The sequence below is a fragment of the Hyperolius riggenbachi genome, chromosome 2 (assembly GCF_040937935.1).
Source record: "Hyperolius riggenbachi isolate aHypRig1 chromosome 2, aHypRig1.pri, whole genome shotgun sequence".
In the NCBI taxonomy this organism is placed as follows: Eukaryota; Metazoa; Chordata; class Amphibia; order Anura; family Hyperoliidae; genus Hyperolius; species Hyperolius riggenbachi.
This window is the reverse complement of record NC_090647.1, coordinates 196,747,826-196,771,383: the sequence shown is the minus strand read 5'-3', so window position 1 is coordinate 196,771,383 and position 23,558 is coordinate 196,747,826. Positions and strand designations below refer to the sequence as shown.

General features: G+C 45.3%; 2 protein-coding genes across 3 annotated transcripts in view; both read right to left on the bottom strand.

Moving 5' to 3' along the window:
- Window positions 1–16,646, bottom strand: part of IPO5 (importin 5) — a 72,559-nt gene extending 55,913 nt beyond the window's left edge. The window contains exon 1 of the mRNA XM_068267953.1: window positions 16,464–16,646. Coding sequence (XP_068124054.1) covers window positions 16,464–16,544 — 81 coding nt within the window. The 5' untranslated portion in view covers window positions 16,545–16,646. The remainder of the gene's footprint in view (window positions 1–16,463) is intronic.
- LOC137546030 (uncharacterized) lies at window positions 2,551–8,483 on the bottom strand. Of its 2 annotated transcripts, none has more exons than XM_068267951.1 (2): window positions 7,997–8,483; window positions 2,551–7,126 (listed from the first exon to the last, which is right to left on the bottom strand). In XM_068267951.1, the coding sequence occupies exon 2, from the start codon at window positions 4,685–4,687 to the stop codon at window positions 2,867–2,869; it is 1,821 nt and encodes a 606-aa protein (XP_068124052.1). In that variant the 5' UTR covers window positions 4,688–7,126; window positions 7,997–8,483; the 3' UTR covers window positions 2,551–2,866. The 2 variants fall into 2 exon arrangements, with proteins under 2 accessions (XP_068124052.1, XP_068124053.1); XM_068267952.1 differs by having other exon boundaries at window positions 4,600–7,126.
- Window positions 16,647–23,558: the final 6,912 nt, after the last annotated feature.

Here is a 23,558-nt window from a genome sequence, read left to right as displayed (position 1 = left end):
AGTAGAGGATTGATTATCAACCATTTCAGTAGCTTCAAAATCATGTATACCTTTTTCCCCTATTAGTTTTATGCCAAGTTTAACCCTTACCGATCTAACTTATGGATCACCCCCCCCCCATCATTCTACCTTTGCTATGCACTGTGTGGTGTGGGGAAGACACGTGGACAAGCAGAATTACTCTGCTATGCAACTAATGCAGAGTCAACCCTCTGGGCGATACAATTACATCACCCAAAAGGGGGCGCAGCATTTAAAAAAAAAAAAAAAAAATGTATTTTAAATCATGTAGCTAGCCTAGCGCTAGCTACACGACAGCCTCTGTGCAGCGGCATCCCCCACCCCCTCCGATCGCCTCCGGCGATCAGCGCAAGCAGGAGATTCCGTTCAGAACGGGATCTCCTGCTTGGCTTCCCCCGCCGCCATGGTGACGCTCGCGATGTCGTGACGACAGAGGGAGTCCCGATCCACCCCTCAGCGCTGCCTGGCACTGATTGGCCATGCTGCGCAAGGGGTCTGGGGGGGGGGGGGGGGGCTGCGCGGCACGGCGGGTAGCGGCGGCAATCGGAAGTTACGCGCAGCTAGCAAAGTGCTAGCTTCGTGTAACACAAAAAATAAAAAAAATTATGCAAATCGGCCCACCAGGGCCTGAGAAATCCTCCTGTGCGACATACCCAGAGCTCAGCTCAGGATTATCGCCCAGGAGGTTAAAGGACCCAAGAATAAAAAGTTGTCTGATTTAGTGATGACATGGCTTGTATGTGACATGTTTGCAGACAAAATAATAATTTGTATAGATAAAATGTATTTCTTATATCGATATGTAATTAACCACTTAAACCCCCGCGGTACGAACTTCTCCGTCCCTTTTTTCCCCCCCTAAAAAACCAGGGACGGAGAAATCCGTACCTTCCGCGCTACCGCCGCTGTCCGCGCTCCCGCCACTCGTGCGCGTGCACCCGCCGCTCGTGCACGCCACCGCCTGCTCGCACGGAGATCAATGAACGGGAAAATCCATTCCCGTTCGTTGATCTAAGCCCCCGCAATGATCGCGCTGCTTCTATTAGAAAGAGCGCGATCATTGTGATTCTCCAGCCTCCTACTGCTTCCTGTAAGCGTCCGGAAGGACGCTTACAGGTCGCATGTAAACAAACACTGTGGCCATCTTGTGGCCAAATAGTAAACTACACCCTAAAAGCATTTTACATAAACAAACATTACATTTACACAATAAATTAACTCATTACCTCCCACACTCCCCAATTTTTTTTTTTTGTAATTAAAAAAAAACAAACCATAAATAGTTACCTTAGGGACTGAACTTTTTAAATATTTATGTCAAGAGGGTATAACACTGTTACTTTATAAACTGCGGGCTTGTAATTAGGGATGGATGCAAAACTGAAAAAAATGCACCTTTATTTCCAAATAAAATATTGTTGCCAAACATTGTGATAGGGACATAATTTAAATGGTTTTATAACCGGGACAAATGGTTAAATACATTTCATGGGTTTTAATTACAGTAGCATGCTTTATTTAAAAACTATAATGGCCGAAAACTGAAAAGTAATAATTTTTTCCCACATTTTTTCCTATTTTCCCATTAAAACACATTTAGAATAAAATAATTCTTGGCATAATGTCCCACCTAAAGAAAGCCTAATTGGTGGCGAAAAAAACAAGATATAGTTAATTTCATTGGGATAAGTAATAATAAAGTTATAGACGAATTCATGGAAGGAGCGCTGAAAGGTGAAAATTGCTCTGGTGTTCAAGGGGTAAAACCCCTCAGTGGTGAAGTGGTTAAAGGAGTCTGAGATACCATAAAGGCAGGCATTAGACACCAGTACCCTAAGAGGTTGCAGCCCTTCCCCATTTGCAGAAAAAAAAAATGTTATGGCTGGAGTCAGGCTATAACCTTAAAATTCCTTTTTATCCCTCCTGGCGGTTGATTTTTTCCAAATGGGCAGAAATCGGGGTTTTTTGTGTTTCATGGAAAGCTACCAGAGTGGTAGCTACATGAAAAACCACTAGAGGGCGCATGTGTCCCTCTAGTGCGATCGTCGCCGGCATCTACAGCAAAGAGGGAAACGCGTATATAACGCGTTCCCGTTTGGCTTCTGTCGCCATGGCAACGATCGGAATGACGTCATGGACGTCAGCCGACGTCAGACGCCTCAGATCCAGCCCATAGCGCTGCCTGGAACTCATTGGTCCGGGCAGCGCAGGGGGGCCCTCTTCCGCCTCTGCGTGCGGGCGATCGCCGCAGAGCGGCGGCGATCAAGCTGTGCGCGCGGCTAGCAAAGTTCTAGCTGTGCGCACAGCACTTTAAATGGGGCAGATCCCTTTAAAGAGAATGTGAAAATGATATAGGTGACAACTCAGGAGAAAAAATTGCATATGGGCCTGAGAATTTTATAGCAAAGCATAGTACCCACATTGCTCTCTGCAGTAGCACTAATCCTATTCAACATCTATGCACGTCTGAGGTCTCGTGGTGTTGCTCACTATACACAATTCTGAAAACCAGGATTACGACCTGGTAATTCTATTTTTGACAACCCTCCAGGACAGTGACATTGAGATTTGGGCTCCGCCCCCCAGAAACAGGAAACACCCAGCGTGAGCTCTATAAATCTGTTCCCAGGTATCCACACCTCAGTTGTGCACAAGACCTGAACCTAGTCATACTGGATACCCTAATACTTCTTACCCACATCAAAATACATGATGCTTAACGGGTGGGAACTAAGGACTGTCCTGGAGGGTTGTCAAAAATAGAATTACCAGGTCGTAATCCTGGTTTTTTCGTCCAACCCTCCAGGACAGTGACATTGAGATGATAAACAAGGAATCACCCACCTTAGGGCGGGACCACAGCCTGTAGAACTTTCCTCCCGAAGGACTGTTCTCCTGCTGTCATCAGATCTAGACGGTAATGTCTGACGAACGTGTTGACACTCCTCCATGTTGCTGCCCGGCAGATCTCTGATGCCGATGCCCCAGCTCTATAGGCCCAGGAGGTTGCCATAGCTCTAGTAGAGTGTGCTGTGATCTCTTTAGGTGACTCCAACTGCCTCAATTTGTAAGCTTCCTCAATACAAACCTTGAGCCATCTTGCTATCGAAGCTTTGGTCATTTTTTCTCCCACTTTATTTCCAGTGAAATTAACGAATAACCTGTCTGTTTTCCTGAGTTGCTTCACTCTTTTTAAGTATATTAGTAAGCACCTCCTTACATCCAGCTTGTGCCACTGCTTCTCTTTTGGATGAACTGCTTTATTGCAGAAGGTAGGCAATATTATCTCTTGCCCCCTATTAGACACTGATGATACTTTTGGTAAAAAATCAGTTACCGTCTTCAATATCACTCGGTCTTCAAATATAGAACAGAATTGTTCATCACTGCTTAGTGCCTCTAATTCGCTTACTCTTTTTGCAGAGGTAATCGCTACTAAGAATATGGTTTTAATTGTAAGATTCCTTAACGAAATTTCTTCTAGAGGTTCGAATGGCTCTTCCATAAGTACATTGAGAACTAAAGATAGGTCCCACCTAGGACATGATTTCTTAACTATTGGCCTTGATCTTTCTACCGATTTCATAAATCTGATCACCAGGGGATCTAAGGCTAATTTCTTATCAACGAAAACAGAAATTGCTGCTACTTGTACCTTAATTGTACTTAAGGCCAAACCCCTCTCAATTCCATCTTGCAGGAACTCAAGAATTGTCGGTAATTTATTGTCTTTAACTTTATTTCTCTTTTTCCAGTCTAAAAAAGTCTTCCAATACTTAGAATAGATCGATCTGGTTACTTTCTTTCTGCTATTCAGAACCGTCTTGATCACTCTGTCTGACAGGCCCTTGGACTTCAGAACATCCCTTTCAGAAACCACGCTTTTAGATGCAGATTTGGAACATGTACCCATCTGTGTTCCTCTTGATCTAAAAGTAATTCCTCCTGAGGGAGGAGTAAAGGATCTTTTTTCAGCATTTTTAGTAACAACGGGTACCATGATCGTTTTGGCCAATCTGGTGCTATTAATATCAGAGTCATTCTGGACAGTTTCAACTTCTGTAATACAAGAGGAATCAAGGGGATTGGTGGAAAGGCATATGCTTTGCTGAAGATCCAATCTTGGGCCAACGCATCTATTGCACATGCTCCCTTCGGATCTAGAGAGAAAAACCTTCTGCACTGAGAGTTCGTCTGATTGGCAAAAAGGTCTATTTCGGGCCACCCCCATCTGGCCGTTATCATTCTGAATACTTCCGGGTTGAGCCTCAGCTCGGAATTTGACAGTCTTTGTCTGCTTAGAAGGTCGGCCATTCGATTTAATGTCCCTTTCAGATGGACTGCTGTTAACGATAGCAGATTCAGCTCTGCCCAATCTAAGATCTTCAGTGACACTTCTAGGAGTTTTCTGGACCTTGTCCCTCCTTGTTTGTTCAGATAGGCTACTACTGTTATGTTGTCTGAACGAACCTGAAGATGATGCCCCTTTAGACACTCTGATGCTTGTAATAGGGCCATATGAACTGCCTTCATTTCTCTGAAGTTGGATGACTCTCCCCTTACTGGGTCTGTCCATGACCCTTGCAGGTATAGTCCGTCCACATGGGCTCCCCAACCCATCAAACTTGCGTCTGTTGTTATAATCTTTGTTGGAGGAGACCGCCATAGTCTTCCTAACTGAAGATTTTTTATATCCATCCACCAAGGCAGTGATTCCTTTACCCAGGTTGGTATTGATAACACGCTTTCTAAATCGCCCTGATTTCTGTTCCAGTTTTCCAGTAGCCAGTTCTGGAGAACTCTTACGTGAGCCATTGCCCAATCTACTGCTGGTGCTGTTGAGGTTAGAAGACCCACTATACTCATGCACTGCCGTACTGAGATGGTGTCTGCCTCTAGAAGGCTGACTATTGTCGACTGCACTTTTGTCACCTTGTCCTCTGGCAAGAACAGTCTTTGAAGGGGTGAATTTATTATGAACCCCAAAAATTTGATCACCTGGGATGGATCCAGATGTGACTTTTGGTAATTTACTAACCAACCCAGGGTTTCTAACTGACCTAACACCCTCTTCAGATCTCTTTGAAGCAGTACCGCATTGTCTGCTAGAACTAATAGGTCGTCCAGATAAGGGATTATTATAATGTTCTGGAGATGAAGATTTCCTACCACCTCTGCCATTACTTTCGTAAACACTCTTGGTGCTGAAGATATTCCGAAAGGAAGGCACGAGAATTGATAATGCAGCACTCCACCGTCTCCTTGTACACTGAATCTTAGGTACTTTTGAGACTCCCTTCTGATTGGGATGTGCCAATAAGCGTCTGTCAGATCTATGTTCACCATAAACACGTCTGCATTCAGTAAGTTCCTCATCGTATACACAGTTTCCATTCTGAACTTTTCGTATACAATAAAGGGGTTTAGTGGTTTTAAGTTCAGAATCATTCTGAATTTTCCGGTTGGCTTTTTGATCAGAAAAATTCGAGAATAGAACCCTCGGTTTCTTTCCTGAGGTGGTACCTCTTTTATGACATTTCTGTCCATCATGTCTCTTAGTAATTCCTGTAATGCCATCCTGGCTTCTCTGTCTTTCGGCATTAAAGTCTTTACAAATCTCACCGGGGGCTTTTTTATGAATCTTATCTTGTACCCGTCTTTTATTAGGTCTAAAATGAATTGATTCGAGGTTATCTTTCTCCACTCTGGATAAAAGCGAGATAACCTGCCCCCTACTTTCAGCCTGGCGTCACTGGTGCTTGCTTTGGGGCTCTGCTGGCTTATGCAGCGGAGTCCTCCTAGGCCCTTCCTTATTAATTGGCCAAGTCCTTCTTTTTTGGACCCCTTTATCTCTCGCCTGGTTATTGCGGCGAAAAAAGGGCCTATTCGGCTTGAATTTCTTTTTCTTCGGAAATGATAATTTCCTGCTTGCCGTCTTCTCCAAGACTTCTTGGAGCTGAGGGCCAAATAACAGATCCCCCATAAAGGGTAGATTACATGCCTTAGACTTGGACGATTGGCTACCGTCCCATGTCTTGAGCCACAGATTTCTGCGGGCATTATTAACTAGTGCTGTTGTCTTTGCTGTAACTCTTAGTGACTCTGTTGAAGCATCAGTAACATAATTATTAGATTTCTTAACAACACTCAGAGCTTCTAAAATGTCCTTTTTAGGAGCATCAGTTTTAACTAATTCTTCCACCCTCTCTATCCATAATAAAGTGGTCCTAGAGACACAGGTGGTGGCTGCAGCAGGCTTAAAGTTAGTTACTGCTGCTGTATAAGCTTTTTTAAGTGACAAATCAATTTTCTTGTCTGCTGGGTCTTTAAGGAAACCCAAATCCTCAAAAGCAAGTTCATTCTCCCTATTCATTAGACTGAACGCTGCGTCTAACTTGGGACAACCTTCCCATAGTTTTGCATCTTCTTCTGAAAAGGGGAATCGCTTTCTAAACCCTCTGGAAATAAAAAGTTTTTTCTCTGGGTATTTCCATTGCGTATTAATTAGGTTTTTTGTTGAGGGATGTACAGGAAAATTTAAATGTGGTGTGGGATCCATACCAGAATATAATTTATCATGTATGGACACAGGAGCGGGAGTGGTCTGATTAATATTCAAGGTAGTGTGAATAGCCCGCACTAATTCATCAGTCTCTTCCACCGGAAATCTGAATCTTGAAAACATAAGTTTCTCATCCGTATCACTTTGATCTGACATATCATCCTGTGATAAATCCCTGTTAACCTGTCCTCCAGGAAGAACATCCTGTATTTCCTCTTCTTCTTCTTCATCTGAAGAAATTAAACGTCTTGTAGTTTTTACAAGAGCTTTTCTTGGCTTAGGATTCTCCTTGGGAATAACTGCCACAGGAGGTACCACAGGAGCTGACCCTGTAGGCAGATTTTCCCTGAATGCTCTAAATGTCTCTACCATTTCATGCCTCATGGTAGTCATAAACTCTTTGCAGGAGGCAGTATTCTCTTCATTAATTAACTTTGTAATACATCCTTGGCAAGATGCTTTTGTCCAGCTAGTTGGCAAAACAACCTTACAGACAAGGCAACTCCTGGACCTGTTAGAGCTATCGGATAAGTCCGAAGTCTCCTGAAAAACATATGAAGAGAATAATACCATGAGATTAATTACTATAATTCATTAAAGCCTGTAATTAATCACATAAATCCTCTCCTGAACAGATGTGATGTTTATTCATATATACTCTGTGTATATAGTGAGCTGTTTACCAAAAAAATGAATATCATTATCTGTAAAATAAGCTTAAGTACAGCAATCAGACAGATAATTTAGGATGCATATCAATTCAAGTGTAGCTCATCTAGACAGAATGTAGATGCATACAGCTGCTAAAATGTATTGCAGGAGAGAGAGAGGAAAAAAAAAAAATTTTTTTTTTTTTTTTTTTTTTTTTTTAAACTTAATATATTTGGTGATACTGCACCAATAAATCCCTCCTGCAAACTTAGAAGGAAAACATCCAACATTATATGCAGCTGACCCAGTAACCAGCTCACTCCCCACAATGAATGCACCATGTAGTTAACATTCATTCAGGTAGCTATGCAACAATTACTTATGCAAAACACATTGAGCTGCACAAAAACCAATCAGTCACATGTGAACAAATGCTTTTCTGAACTATCAGGACTTTTACAATACTTAAACTGGTAACAAACATCTTGCTCCATTTAAGTAATCAAATCACCAAGTAGTCTAACATGCTTTTTCTGATCTATTAATTAAACTTAAGATCAGTGCAGTTATCCATGTTTAACTGGTTTTAAACAACAATGTGCCACCACAAAAAGACAGCTTCAGCAAATATCCTTGATTTAGCCACTGTCATTCATATGCTGACTAAATACATCTGAGCAGCATAATCAAACCTCAGACCAGTGCGGCGACCAGTCAGACCGTGATCAAACGCGGCTCCCCACAAGATCTCCGCCGGCTTACCTGATCCTGAAGTTTTCGTGCGTCCATCCTCGGCAAAGGCCAAACGCTAAGTGCCACAAGGAACGCACACAACGCTGTTTTGCAGCCGCGCAAAATGCGGAAGTGAAGTCACTCGTCGGCGGAAGTACCGCTAGACTGGGGGCAAAGCCATCCTTCCTCCGTGCAGAGCCGATATTCCCCCACCGCTGCGTCCAGGACCTCTGTCAGGGCTGCTCCGCGTTGTCCTCCCTCTAGCACGCACAGCCGCTCAGGTGGCTGCTAGAGGGGAAAAACCTGTTTAAGCAGGTAAGGAGCTTTCTGCTGCAACAATATTCCAACCCTCCAGGGTAGTGAAGCAGGCTCCCTCAGGGAACTATTACCAGCCTCAGCACTCCCAGGCTGCTGACCAGCTAGCTCCCTTTACAGAGCTCATGTTCCCAGGGAAGGAAACACACAACTGAGGTGTGGATACCTGGGAACAGATTTATAGAGCTCACGCTGGGTGTTTCCTGTTTCTGGGGGGCGGAGCCCAAATCTCAATGTCACTGTCCTGGAGGGTTGGACGAAAAATATGAACAGCAACACAAGTGCGGACAAGTCCCTACTTTTATACAAATAGTAGTCATAACAAAAAACACTTAAAGGACTTACGAGGCGAAATTACTAAAAAAAAGTTAAATCACTTGCCTCACCTTTTAAGGCACGTAGGACGCCGTCCGCGCCGATCCGCCGGGTCCCCCCGCTCATTAGCCCCCCAGGCCGGCTGCCGACCCCACGGCCCGGGTGGGCTCTCTTGCCTCTCGTAAAATGGCCGCTTACTCTGGCCGCGGCTGCGCAGTCCGCCTGGCCGCGAGTGCGGCTGCGCAGCTCTAGGGCCAATTTTTTTTAGTAATTTCGCCTCGTAAGTCCTTTAAAGAGAACCTGAACTGAGAAGGATATAGATTTCTACTTTTAAAATACCAGTTGCCTGACTCATGATCCTCTGCCTCTAATGCATACATTTGAAATCAGCGCCGGGAGACTTGGGCGCAGGATACAACCGATATATGGCTGATCCTGCACAAAACCCTGCAGTGTTAAAGGAATACTATCGATTCACATATGTTTTTCAATTGACACAGGAATTGTTTGGGAAGTGCTGCTAAGTACTGGTATATACATTGTAGTAGCAACTTTGTTTACGGTTATCAAAATACATTCAAACTTTACTGACGCCAAAACTGACAGCAGACTGAGCCATGAGGAGAGGGGAAATTCCCCTCACACTTGGATCAGTTAACTCTATGTGTAGCTCTGTGTGTGACAGAGAGAGAGAGCTCCCAGAAGCTGCAGCTGCTGTGTCCTGTGTTTCTGTCTGACGTGTCTGAAGAGAGCAGAAGAAATGTAACTAATTGTCACAGCTTTTCATACTGTTTTTTCTTTCAGAGTTTGATATGTTTGATATTTGCTTTCTGTAGTCTGATATGCAACACTGGCTGTGCATTGAAGCAGAAACCCCTTATGCAATTGATTTGTCCCAATATAGCAAGTAGGAAAATGTTTACACAGCTACTTAGACATTATTTGTACATTGTCATTTTAGAACACTTGGGTATCGATAGTATTCCTTTAATTACTATTCCCCCTCTAGGCCGCTATGGATGGTGAGGAAAGAAATAATTCGGCTTCCAGCTATTGCAGGAGGCCGAATTATTGTGTTTTAAAAGCAACTTCAGGTCCGTCCTCTGACGGCACCGACGTTGCCCACTGAGCGCCAATATAGCAGTAATTCCTATTACAGTCTATAGTGGTGCCGGCTGCGCACAAATCTTCCTGCGCTGAAAAGCACTGCTTCGGCCTCTAATACCTATAGCCATAGACTAAGCAAGCATTCAGATCAGGAGCTCTGACTGAAGTCAGACTGGATTAGCTGCATGCTTGTTTCAGGTGTGCGATTCAGCCACCACTGCAGGCAAATAGTTTTGCAGGGCTGCCAGGAAACTTCTTGTTTGAAAGGCAACATCCCTATCCCTCTCAGGGCTGGTGCACACCAAGAGCGCTTCTCAGCACTTTTAATAACGCTTACAATGGGATGGATCACACCAGAGTGATGTGATTTTTTTCCCAAACGCAAAAATGCGGGCCCTGCAGCATTTCTGCTGATTTCTGAGTCGATTCAGCCTCAATGTATAGTATAGGAAAGTGGAAAATCTCTCTGAAGAGTGCTAGATCAGAATGATTTTCCAAGCATTTTTGTTTCATAACCAGTACACTAGCAGTTGTACTGTATCAAAAAAAAGCGGCTACACAAAATGCTCCAAAAAATCGCAAGGCATAAATAGAAAAATACTAGGCACATGCCTAGAATAGCCTTGAAAAATAACCTCAAAAAGCACTGAGCGTTTGCGTTTATGCTATCGCTTTTTGGTGTGCACTGGCCCTCAGTTATGGTTCCCTTTAACACTGAAATACTATAACTCAAGGAATAAGTAGGAAAGTTGTGTTTTATTTCAACCTTGTTGACTTGACATCCTAATTAACTGTGTAAGGTATTTATCCTGAACTTTTTAAAGAATAGCAAAATTCATAACAGTGGACCGCGTGTAGGCAGCCATTACAGTGGTTAACTTAGCTGAATAGGATAGGAATTAACTGAGTTTTGCCAATTGCCACAAGAAAGAAAATGCTGAATTGTGTTCTGCAATGATGTCACTGATAAAAAGGACAGCCAGTGAGAACATCCTATAACAGGCAGTGGAATGCAGATCCATTCAACCAAGCATTCCCATCCAAGCCTCACAATGTTCCCTGCTGTGGAAGGATTAAATGCATTGGAAGTAAAGAACTTAGCTAGTCAAAAATCATTTAAAAAAAAAACTACAAAAAAAACTACAGTGTTGTGCCTATTTTAGTAGGCAGCTGAATCTGGATGAGTGTTCCCAACTTCCCCCCCCCCCCCCCCCAAAGGTTGCAACAAATATAAAACAACAATCCATACAGCGCTCATGTGAATTTAAAATTGTAAAATTTTTATAATATATTTAGCACAATGTTATATAAAAAATGTTGGTCACCAACAACATTTTTTATATAACATTGTGCTACATATATTAAAATTTTACAATTTTTAATTCATATGAGTGCTGTCTGGACAAAAAACCATTTTAGCTGAGAGAAAAGTGAAAACCTGTAGAAAGTGGATTGCTAAATTAACTTATGCTGGGAATACACCATACGTTTTTACCGTGAAAACCTTAACTTTTAATAGAAATGAGAGGCATGGATCCTTGTGCTTGGCTGACTTACAGAGGGAAGCATCCTACACTATATAAAGAGTGGCTCTGTATTTTATGGACTTAAAATTTTGAGCAAGGGTTTAATTTCATCAAAAATTCTAATAGACAATTTTCAAATGGCATTTTGGAACATGCCTTTGTTATTACTACCAAAGCAGGTAACTTTGTACAGCGCCACAGAATATGTTGGAGCTTCTTAAATCTGGGTTGTGTAGTCTTGGGTAATTTTGGGTACCTGGAATCTGCCGTATCCCTCCCACCCCTCTGATTGCCGCCGTTCTGAACGGGATTTCCTTGAGGGCTTCCCCCCGTCGCCATGGCGATGAGCGGAGTGACGTCACAAGGACTCCCGATCCACCCCAAAGCGCAGCCTGGCGGCAATTGGCCAGGCTGCGCACGGGGTCCTCTTTCACACCGGGCAGCGGCGATCGGGTAGGACACACAGCAAGCCAGAACGCTAGGGAGGTTAAGTAGCATGGATTAGTATCATCCTCCTCCTCATACTAATCCATGCTACTTAATGAACTCAGGTGTCCTCCGGTATTTCAGAGGCACCGAGCTCGCTGATATACAGATGCTGTGACTCCTACTGTATTTTGCCTGAGGAAGCGGGATGTATGGCCCGTGAAACGCGTTGCATTGTTTTTTGGAGTTCCGAATAAATTGTTGACTGTCTGAATCGCAGTCCTTGCCTGTGTGTTTGGAGGGGGTAAGACCACCGCTGCCTCCTCTGTTTTAACCCGTTGGTTTTTTAAGTTCATTTAATTACCTTTTATTCTTTTGGCGCCTTTGCATCTTGTACACTAAGTTCAGCAAAAATTCTAACATTCCATGCATTTCGGGGCCTGAGGAATTGAATCCTGGTCCCCATGTGTGGCGGTATTTGTGTGTACGATGCTTTAAGCCAGGGCTGTGGAGTCGGTACAAAAATCATCCAACTCCGACTCCTCACTTTATGAAACCACGACTCCAGGTAACAAAAATGGCCACGACTCCTCGATTCCTTAGTCTAATATTTAACAGGGCTGTGGATTTTGAACAAAAATCACCCGACTCCTCATTTTATGAAACTCCGACTCCAACTCCGGGTGCCCAAAATTGCCCCGACTCCGAAGCCCTGCTTTAAGTGTCTCTGAAATGAAATTGTTTACAATGGGCGATAGGAGGGAGGGAGGAAGTACAGAGGGTCAACAGGTGCTGCAACAGAGTTGACAATGCAGATGAGGGGAATAAGGCTGGTGAAACTTTAAAGGGTAACTGAAGAGAGAGGTATATGGAGGCTGCCATGTTCATTTCCTTTTAAACTCCCTGGCAGTAAGCCCGACCTCAGGTCAGGCTATACCGCGCAGGAGGATTTCTAAGGCCCTGCTGGGCCGATTTGCAAATTTTTTTTTTTTGTGTACTCCCCGATCGCCACCGCGCCCCCCCCCCCCCCCCCCGACCCCTTGCGCAGCCTGGCCTATCAGCGCTGAGGGGTGGATCGTGACTCCCGATGATAGTCGCCATGGCGACGGGGGAAGCCAAACAGGAAATCCTGTTCTGAACAGAATTTCCTGTTTGCGCTGATCGCCGGAGGTGATCGGAGAGGATGGGGGGGGGGGGGGGGGGATGCCGCTTCACAGCGCCATCATGTAGCTAGCGCTGGGCTAGCTACATGATTAAAAAAAATTTTGTAAAGTCCTGCGCTGCCACCTGGCGGTTTTAATAGACCGCCAGTGAGGTTAAGCAGTACCAGTTGCCTGGCAGCCCTGCTGATCCTCTGCCTCTAATACTATTAGCCATAGCCCCTGAACAGGCATACAGCAGATCAGGTGTTTCAGACTTTAAAGTCACATCTGACAAGACTAGCTGCATGCTTGTTTCTGGTGTTATTCAGATACTACTGCGTATAAATAGACCAGCAGGGCTGCCAGGCAACTGGTATTGATTAAAAGGAAATAAATATGGCAGCCTCCGTATACCTCTTACTTCAGTTCCCCTTTTAAGGGCACAAAGGTGAGTGCGATATAGAAAATGTCATGTCTTTCCTTTTACGCAATACCAGTTGCCTGGCTATTCAGCTGATCATCTGCCTCAAATACTTTTAGCCATAGACCCTGAACATGCATGAAGATCAGGCGCTCTGACTCAAATCTGACATGCTTGTTTTAGGGTTGTGACTCAGACTACTGGTGCCAGATCAACAGGCAACTGGAAATAAAAGAAAATAAACGGCTTCCATTTCACTCTCACCACAAGATCACTTTAAGCATTGTGTACACACACTAAGGGCCATTTTCCATTATGAAACGCGATTGCAGTTCTTCCCAATTTCCAATACTGCGATTGAGCTTTTAAACAAAGTATAACAAGCTCAATCACAGCCAAAGCATGGCAGGAAGACTATTGCGCTACGGAAAAACTCACACCGCAATCAGATCACACTAATGGAAATGGTCACTGCCATTGCCAATTGTTCAAACTATACCCTGAATCAGGGCTGTGGAGTCGGAGTTGGAGAGTCGGGGCAATTTTGGGCACCCGGAGTCGTTGATTTCATAAACTGAGGAGTCGGATGATTTTTGCAAAAAATCCACAGCCCTAAGTATTAGACTAAGGAGTCGGAGCAATTTTGGGTCCCCGGAGTCGTGGTTTCATAAACCGCGGAGTCGGAGGATTTTTGTACCGACTCCACAGCCCTGCCCTTAATTTCACACTTTGTTAGCATTTGAAGCCAGATTGCAACCAAGGATAGTGAAAAAGGGCACTAAATAGTTCTCATCTGAGGTGGTGGGTGGGAGCTGGCTTGGCCGAGAATCTAACATGTGTACGGTAGGCTTGATCACCCCTTGATGCATTGGTGAGCATTAAAGCCCGGTGACGGTCTCATCCAAGGGATTTGTTCTCCTACTCATCCCACCCGCTCTACTGTGCATGGCGCCCCACTCCAAAGGAACAGGGGCTGTGGAGTCGGTACAAAAATCATCTGACTCCAAGTCCTCAGTTTATGAAACCACCGACTCCAACTCAGACTACACAGCCCTGATAGGAGCAGAACGTTTCGCTAGAATTCGATCCTGAACTGCTGCTCAAGGGATTGTATCCTGTTCTCTGCAGGCCTTAGTCCTCAAATGTGTTTACAAGGCTTTAGTTCACAGGTTTTCAGGGTAGTAAATTGTGGAGATTTCCCAGCCTCTAACCACCAGGGTGGTAACCTATCAACTCATACAAACATGTAGTTAGTGAGTGGGGCAGTTACATAAGTTAGAACACTACTGGCTTATCAAATCCTCAATTAGAAAAAGCAGTGGGCACATTCAAGTTGCTATTCAAAATCTATACCATTACAAAATGGCAGTATAAACAGTGGTTGAGGGAGGCAGGGCCGGGCCGAGGCATAGGCTGGAGAGGCTCCAGTCTCAGGGCGCAGTGTAGGAGAGGGCGCACAATTCATTCAGCTGTCATTCCTAATTGTGTATGAAGCAGAAAGAAATAAGGAGATACATGGCAGTGACTGCAAGCCAGATAACTAGATATTAAGGTGTTGGGGAGGTTGTGGGCCCTGTGGCCCTCTTAGTCTAATAGCAATCAGTGTGTGACGGCTGGGGTGGGAGGGATGGAGGGGTGCACTTTGGTGTCTCAGCCTTGGGTGCTGGAGGACCTTGTTCCGGCTCTGGAGGGAGGTCACAAGTGCAATGAGGTCAATAGCTGTTTCGCCTTAAAAGATGGCTCAATCTTTTAAGGCAAAACAGCCATCGACCTCACTGCACTCCATTTTTTTCTAAATGAGGATTGGACTGTTGCTTACTAGACACTTCTTGTGATCTTCTGGGGTTTTTAATGTGCCTAACCTTAGGGCCCTTTCACACTAGAGGACTTTTTGGGCGTTTTAACGCCACGGCCAAAGTTGGCGTTTTCCAAGGTAAAATGAAAGTCCATAGACTTTCATTTTACCTTTCACATCTAACGCCGCGTTTTGGAGCGTTGCGTTTCAACGCTCCCAGGAGCTTGTTTTAGGGCTGACCGCGGCATTTCTCATTACAATTGATAGTAATGATTTGGCGTTAAAACACCTGCAGCCAAAACACAGCGTTTTAGCCTTTTACCGCTGTCTGTAGTGTCAAAGAGCCCTAATCTGTGATAGCTGCATGCAGGTCAAGTTTTTAGCTATGAGAGCAGCTCAACTCATGGATAAGCAGCCTCAGTATCACTGACTGCCAGGTTGAAAGTACCTGGAAAATCACTATATCTGGTCATAACCACGTTTGCAACATAAGCTTCAGATAAAGAAAAACCTTCTATACAACTAACTCATAGAAGGTGGTACAAAAAGCCTTTAATTGAAAAAGCTTACTAAAAAGGTACATTAAGCTTTGAATCACAGAATGAGATAAACATAACAGTGCCAAGAACATTAGGCAAAAAAAGGAGACTTCAACTTTAAGGAGTTGCTACAAAAGGATAAGGAATGCCATTAAATTAATAGATTACCAACTCATGCAATCACCCTATTGTCTGATAGGAAAAAGGTGAATCATGAGGTAAACTCAACTTATTAACAAATATTTGTACACTGCAAATACTTTAATACAGACTGCACTATATATTCTATTTAATGAAAAAAGAAAGCAGCACCTGAACTTCTGTATTTTTATTTGCCAATACAAGTTAACGATTTTTAGGTAAAAGCCAACACTAGTACTGGCATTGAACAAACAAGGTCAAAGAAAGAAGTGAGATGACTGCTGAAGGATCCCAATGGGTACACTGCCCACCACGATGCTGGTAGCAGCAGGAGTTGTAGTTATTACATTACATGCACTGGGGAAGATTAATGTAGACACGCGGAGGAGAAAAAAAAAAAAAAGAGAACTAAAGTGTGGCGATCACCCAGGGCAACCAAGCAGCATCTCTGCTCCGAGCACACCCTGGTGGCAGTTCTAGTCTAGACATATGTTCCACTTCTACTTCATCCGTTTTCTTTACAACTGGTATTTATTATACCGGACAGAGAACACCGCCACCCTGCACGTTACTCTCCGCTGAATGGAGGAGGGAGGCTACGCTACAGGTGACCGGGCACACGCCGCCCGTAACATAGCGGTAGCAGGAAGCACCCGGGCCGGATTAGCCAGGGAGTGCCGCTCACACGTGGGCCGCGCCGGGACAGGAACACGCTCACACAGCGGCCGCGCTACACCTCACACATGATCCACTTCCAGGCTCCTGCTCACCTCGGCCTGCTTCCTGACGCCGTTATCCGGGCTCAGCAGGTTGCTAAGAAGCAGGTGGAATTGCTGTTGCTCGGCCGCCATGTCCGCTGGCTCCACACACGGGGGGAGAGAGAGAGAGGGCGCGAGACTGAGCGCGGGCCGGAGAGCTGCCTGGAGGGGGAGGAGCTAGGGAGGACCTCCAGCTGGCTAGCGCCCTGACCTCACACGTCCCGCGCGCCGGAGTTTTGCTGCCAGCCTATTGGACGGGAACTGCGAGAAGGCGGAAACTTAGGGAAGCGATGCCGGTAGGACTGAAGTGACGCATCGAGGGGAAAACTCGGGGGTGACAACCGATTGGCTGGGTGATCGCAGCTGATTCAGCCCCGGGGTGTGTTCGGAAGAGCTTGTCAGGCGGTGACGTCAGGGTTAAAGAGGGGCCTGTGAGGAAAGGGCGGGATCTGAGATGTCATTTCGAGCCAAACTGTCTATAAAACGCGGGAGATCTGATATTGGGAGCAGTTCATGTATACTGTGTGTACGTGGGCGATGGGGAGCAGTACACTATAGCAGCGTCTGGTCATGTGACCTGCTGACTGTTTACGTGTTTAGATAGTGTGGATGAGCTATTGAGATTATATTGCTTTGGAATGAGTAATTTCCTCTGTCAGATCAGATACAGGATGCTCCAGGCAATGCCTATCAAAACTTTAGTGCTAATCTAATTGCGGGAACTAGCGTGACACCTCCTAGGGATTGATTCACAAAAGGTTACTTATTTTTTTACTTTTAGGCTGTGTTCCCACTTAAAGAGAACCAGAGATGAAGCACCCTCATGTATTTTATTACATTTATCAGTGGGAACATGACAGTAAACACCTACCCTGCTTTTAGTTTCATTGTTATCTGCTTAATTAGTCTATTAGCAACTGTGATAAGAATCCACGGACAATTCAGTCGAGGTTTGACCTGGAATCATTATAGCTGAGTCACTCTTCTGTGGAGTCCTTTCAAGCCCAAGCCTTCCCCTCTCCTGTAGTGTTGTCCGGATCATGAACGATTCGGATCTTTGATCCGAATCTATTTTGTGAGTCGAATCATCCAAATCATCAAAATGAGTGATTCGGATTGCAAAAGGGGCGGGGCCAGCCGCGACACGCCTCCTCTCAGCGGGCAGCGGGGTCCTGGAAGCAGAGCAGACTAGATGGATCGCTCTGTTGGAGGGGACTCAGGGGAGCCAGCCTTGCACAGGGACAGGTAGAGGGGACATGGGTGCCACTGCCAGATATGTATAGAGCACACATACTGGCTGCAATGTGCTGCCCATTATAGGCTGTCTGTTCGTAGTTGTGCACAGTGAACACATTGGAAACTTTTGGCTCAGCACAGCTCAGTAACTTTGCAGGCACTGTGATTGCAGCGTAATATGATCCTCCTGCACTCGGCACACAGCTGCACTTATCTTTGGGGAATGCTTTCTTTCACTGTGTGACGTTTCCATTCAAGGTATACAGATGAACATGTAGGTGAAATATATGTAAAGCATGATTGCAGCATGTAGGTATTGTGTGCAAGCAAACATTTCTGCTCTCTGCTTCCCTCCTCCCTTCTCTGTCCACTCCCTGCCCTCTGTCCATCTTCTCCCCTTCTCTGTGTGTCCACCCCCCTCTCCTTCTCCTGCCCTGCTAGTCATTTCAACCCCCGAATGCTTCCTTTGTAAAATGATCCGAGATTCGGATCAAAGATCCGGATCTTTTCAATGATCCGATTCAAATCATCCGGATCATTGAAAAGATCCGAACTTCCCATCTCTACTCTCCTGGCTTAGATTTCCTGCTTTGCATACTGAGAGCTGTGATGACTGGGAGGGGCTGCTGCTCCTGAGAGAGAAGCTCTGTGGCTGTAATATGATCCCTGTGTGCTCTGTGTGCACTAGATTCTCATAGGAATGAAACTGCAGTTATTATCAGTGACACTTCCTACAGGCAGATCATACCAAAATGAAAGCACATAGATGAAAGGCTGCATTTAGCCTAGATAGCAGCATAGTCTCATATAGCCTAGACAGCACATCCAGAACAACTCATATAACCCGGAAGGAGAAGGGATATGAGCCGGTGGCCATATTGGATATTTCCTGGAGCAATAATGGATAAAAAACACTAAAAAAGGCACACCAGAGCGGCAAAATTATCAGGTAGAGCATTTATTCTTTACAAGCTATCAACTGATATGTTTATTTTGTGTGAAACGTTCATCTCTGGTTCCCTTTAAGTGGAGAATGGATACGTTTGTGTCTCTTTGCTGATTGCTATATGGACAGTGAACGGCTCCTATTCTATAAATAGGAGCTGTTCACACTTGGCAATACAATACAATACAATACAATAACATTTCTATAGCGCTTTTCTCCCATCCATGGGATCTGTTGTGGTAAATGGACTGTGCAGTCTGCGATAATTCTGTGTAAATTATGTGCAGTCTGCGATAATCCTGGGCAGGCAGATGCATTCCGCCATTTAGCCTATGGGTGTAATGCATCTGCCCTGGGTTGCAACAGCACCATCGGAGCGGACATTACACTGTCTTCAGCTGATACTACCTATGCTGTCCACTCCTGCTGATCTGGCACAAGTGGGAACAGCCTAATTGTAAGGCAAGCTAATGCATGAGATAATTCATAAGATAAACAGAGAAGTAGAGAGAAATCATAAGTTAACCACTTAAGTACCAGCAGTCTCTGCCCCCTAAAGGACCAGAGATCGCTGGTACAATATCGACGGAATACCGATGAATCGCCGCAATGCGGTATTCCGACACTGTCAGGAGCTGCTTTCATTGGCTCCTGACAGTGTCTATCAATGTAAGCCAATGGGAGCGGTTTACATTCAAAAACACAGCCAGGAGCCAATGAAATCTGCTCCTGACCGGCTCACATGGCTCTGCCGTCATAGAGACAGGCAGAGCCTGTGAACTGCGGCGAGAGACGTCGGGTGTGAGCGGCGCGATCGTCGGGGAATGGCGAATGCGTGCTGTGGGCGGTGATGGAAATCTACGCCCTGCCAGCCAGGAGCCCAAAGAAACGGTGTATATTTCAATCACCTCGGTCCTAAAGTAGTTAAGTCAAAAAAGGAGAGCTACTTTATACCATGAGTTAAGTTAGATAAGGAGATACAAATTATGAATTAAGTCATTTAAGCAGAGATAAATGGAGTTTATAAATGAGGTGAAATACAAAAAACCTTTGTGAAGCAGACCCATCCATAGACTAGCTCCACTCTCTGCAATAAATCACAACAAACTCCACTAAATTGGTCCCTACCACTACATAAACACTAAATGGTACACCAGGACCTTTGGCCACAGCACCTACTTCAACTACCACCTCCATTTGCACTACTTACTAAATCTCCAGTATTTGGTGGTGTGTATAGTGTTTCCTTCTGGGTCCCCTCAACTTGACTAGCTCTATCTTGTTCATACATGTCAAACTCTGGCCTGCAGAGCCATCAAATTGGGCCCCAAGTGATTTTGCCAATTTGCATATTGTTTGGCCCACTCTAGACCAACAGGGAAGCTATTTTGGAGGTGAAGCCCTAGATTGCCAGGGAAGCCATATAGAGGAAGAAGGGGGAAAGCACTAGACACATTGAACTGTATAGGTGACGGATCATCACGAGACACCAGTGAACTGTATAAGGGAAGGGATGTGGTTACTAGAGACCAGGGAACTGTATAGGGAAGGAAGGGGGTCCACTAGACACCAGGGAACTGTATAGGGGAGGGAGGGGATCACTAGATACCAGGGAACTGTATAGAGGAGGGGGGGATCACTAGACATCAGGGTACTGTATAGAGGGAGGACCACTAGACACTAGTGGAGGTTAGATACATTAGACACCAAGGAAATGTAAGGGATGGGGCCTTAGGTAAAAGAGGTCTTCTCAGGGCCTACACGGAGCTGCGCAGCTTCTGCTTTGGGTGCCGCCATAGACTAGTGTTTTTATGGCTAAAGTAGTGCTGGGGAGCAAATACTGTAATTCAGGTTATGCTACCAGAGTACAGGCTAAGTAATCAGTAGGAGAATATATTTGTTATATTCCCCTATTTTGCTGCACGCAGGGAGATCCATCTTTCAGCTTCTCCCCACGCCAAGATCAACATCATTGGTAACAAATACATGGCATTACACACCAGGGAACTTTGTAAGGGAAGGTGGTGGCCATTAGACATTGAGGTTGACCCACGATTTGGTCCCAGTGTTTAATTTTGGCCCACTTTGTATTTTAATTTGACACCCCTCATCTAGTTGAAGGGCATAAGCGCTCCAAAGAGAGAGAGAGAGATCGGCTGCCCATACACCACAGGCCGATTCCCGATAAATTTCAACATGAAATCACTCAGGAGTCGGCTGCGCCTGTTGGCTCACCGCTGCCCCTAGTGTAAAAATGTACTCCCATGTTTGCAGTTATACATTACCTGCCCCCAGGGGCGTAACTAGACATCACTGGGCCCCCCTGCGAAACTTTGGATGGGCCCTCCCCCCACAGAACTTTGGATGGCCCCCCCCCCCACAGAACTTTGGATGGCCCCCCCCCCCCCACCCCCTTTCTGCACAGGAAAGCTGAGGACCAATGTGTTTTCCCCATGCAGATAAAATAACTTAGACTTAAAGGGGAACTGAAGAGAGAGGTATACAGGGAGTGCAGAATTATTAGGCAAATGAGTATTTTGACCACATCATCCTCTTTATGCATGTTGTCTTACTCCAAGCTGTATAGGCTCGAAAGCCTACTACCAATTAAGCATATTAGGTGATGTGCATCTCTGTAATGAGAAGGGGTGTGGTCTAATGACATCAACACCCTATATCAGGTGTGCATAATTATTAGGCAACTTCCTTTCCTTTGGCAAAATGGGTCAAAAGAAGGACTTGACAGGCTCAGAAAAGTCAAAAATAATGAGATATCTTGCAGAGGGATGCAGCACTCTTAAAATTGCAAAGCTTCTGAAGCGTGATCCTCGAACAATCAAGCGTTTCATTCAAACTAGTCAACAGGGTTGCAAGAAGCGTGTGGAAAAACCAAGGTGCAAAATAACTGCCCATGAACTGAGAAAAGTCAAACGTGCAGCTGCCAAGATGCCACTTGCCACCAGTTTGGCCATATTTCAGAGCTGCAACATCACTGGAGTGCCCAAAATCACAAGGTGTGCAATACTCAGAGACATGGCCAAGGTAAGAAAGGCTGAAAGACGACCACCACTGTACAAGACACACAAGCTGAAACGTCAAGACTGGGCCAAGAAATATCTCAAGACTGATTTTTCTAAGGTTTTATGGACTGATGAAATGAGAGTGAGTCTTGATGGGCCAGATGGATGGGCCCGTGGCTGGATTGGTAAAGGGCAGAGAGCTCCAGTCCGACTCAGACTCCAGCAAGGTGGAGGTGGAGTACTGGTTTGGGCTGGTATCATCAAAGATGAGCTTGTGGGGCCTTTTCGGGTTGAGGATGGAGTCAAGCTCAACTCCCAGTCCTACTGCCAGTTTTTGGAAGACACCTTGTTCAAGCAGTGGTACAGGAAGAAGTCTGCATCCTTCAAGAAAAACATGATTTTCATGCAGGACAATGCTCCATCACACGCGTCCAAGTACTCCACAGCGTGGCTGGCAAGAAAGGGTATAAAAGAAGAAAAACTAATGACATGGCCTCCTTGTTCACCTGATCTCTCACGGGGGCTTTCTTTTGCCCCCACAGCACATTTCGATGTATTTTCCACACTTTTGGATGTAAACAGATTTGTTAGGTCAATCCTCTTGAGGAAGCACTTCATGGACGGACGGGCAGTGGATGAGGTGGCCGACAATATTGCGGTTAATAAGGATGTGGCCTTTTCTGATATAAGAAGCTTTAGCGACACCAAGTCCCTTTTGTCTTTTGAGCAATTGCTCACTGAGACGGTCCCGCTTGTTTCTGAAGATGAGGTTAGGCCAATCCAAATCCGCAATCCGGCCTTCTATCCTTTCAAGGCCCGTAGTCCCTCTGTTGATGCTTTCCAGGAGGTTATTGAACGGGAACTGCTTGAGCTTGCTTCTGCCGGCGCTACCAGTCCTCGTTGCAACCTCTCTTCCGCTGAGAAGCAGGCCCTCTCCTCCCTTAAAGAGAATGCACGCATTGTCATCAGGAATGCGGATAAGGGGGAGCAGTGGTCGTACTGGATACTGAAGTCTATCGTGCTGAAGCACTGAGACAACTTCGGGATCCGGTCACTTACTCTCGGTTGAGAGGCGACCCCACTGCGGAATACAGCAGCCAATTACTCTCACTTTTGTCGTTAGGTGAGAGTTTGGGAGTGATCTCTAGACGTTTGGCAGAATACCTGGCCGTTCCATCTCCTGTTATACCGGTATTTCATCATCTGCCAAAAATTCATAAACAGGGCTTTCCCCCGGAGGGTAGGCCAATTGTGGCCGGAATTGGATCCCTGGGGGAGCGCCTGGGCAATTGGGTGGATGAGCACCTGCAGCCTCTTGTACGACGTCTCCCAGGCTATGTTCGTGACACTAAGCATGTGTTGAGCAGTTTACAATGTTTTCAATGGCATGACAGCTTTAGCTGGATTGCCATTGATGTCAAATCATTGTACTCATGCATTCCACGTGCTCTTGCCTTGGACGCTTTGGAGTATCATATGGCCAGGTATTCTGCTTTTTCTACGGATCTCCAGTTCTTCGTCGCGCGTGCCGTACAATATCTGCTTGCCCACAATTATTTCTTATTTGACTCTGATTTTTACTTACAACGTTGTGGAGCCTCGATGGGATCGAAATTTTCTCCCTCACTCGCAAACCTTTATATGGGTTGGTGGGAGGAGCTCCACAAGTTTAGCGATTCTAATATTTACTCGAGTCATATTGTGTGGTATGGCAGATATATAGATGACCTGCTGGTCATCTGGGACGGCTCGCGCGACGAAGCCACACAGTTTGTTGAGTTTCTCAACGTTAACACCATGAACCTTGTTTTCACCTTTCAGTGGTCACCTGTGGAGGTCAACTACCTTGACCTCACCCTCAGGGGAGACTCCTCTTTGGCCTCGGTGGTTTCTACTACGTACCGC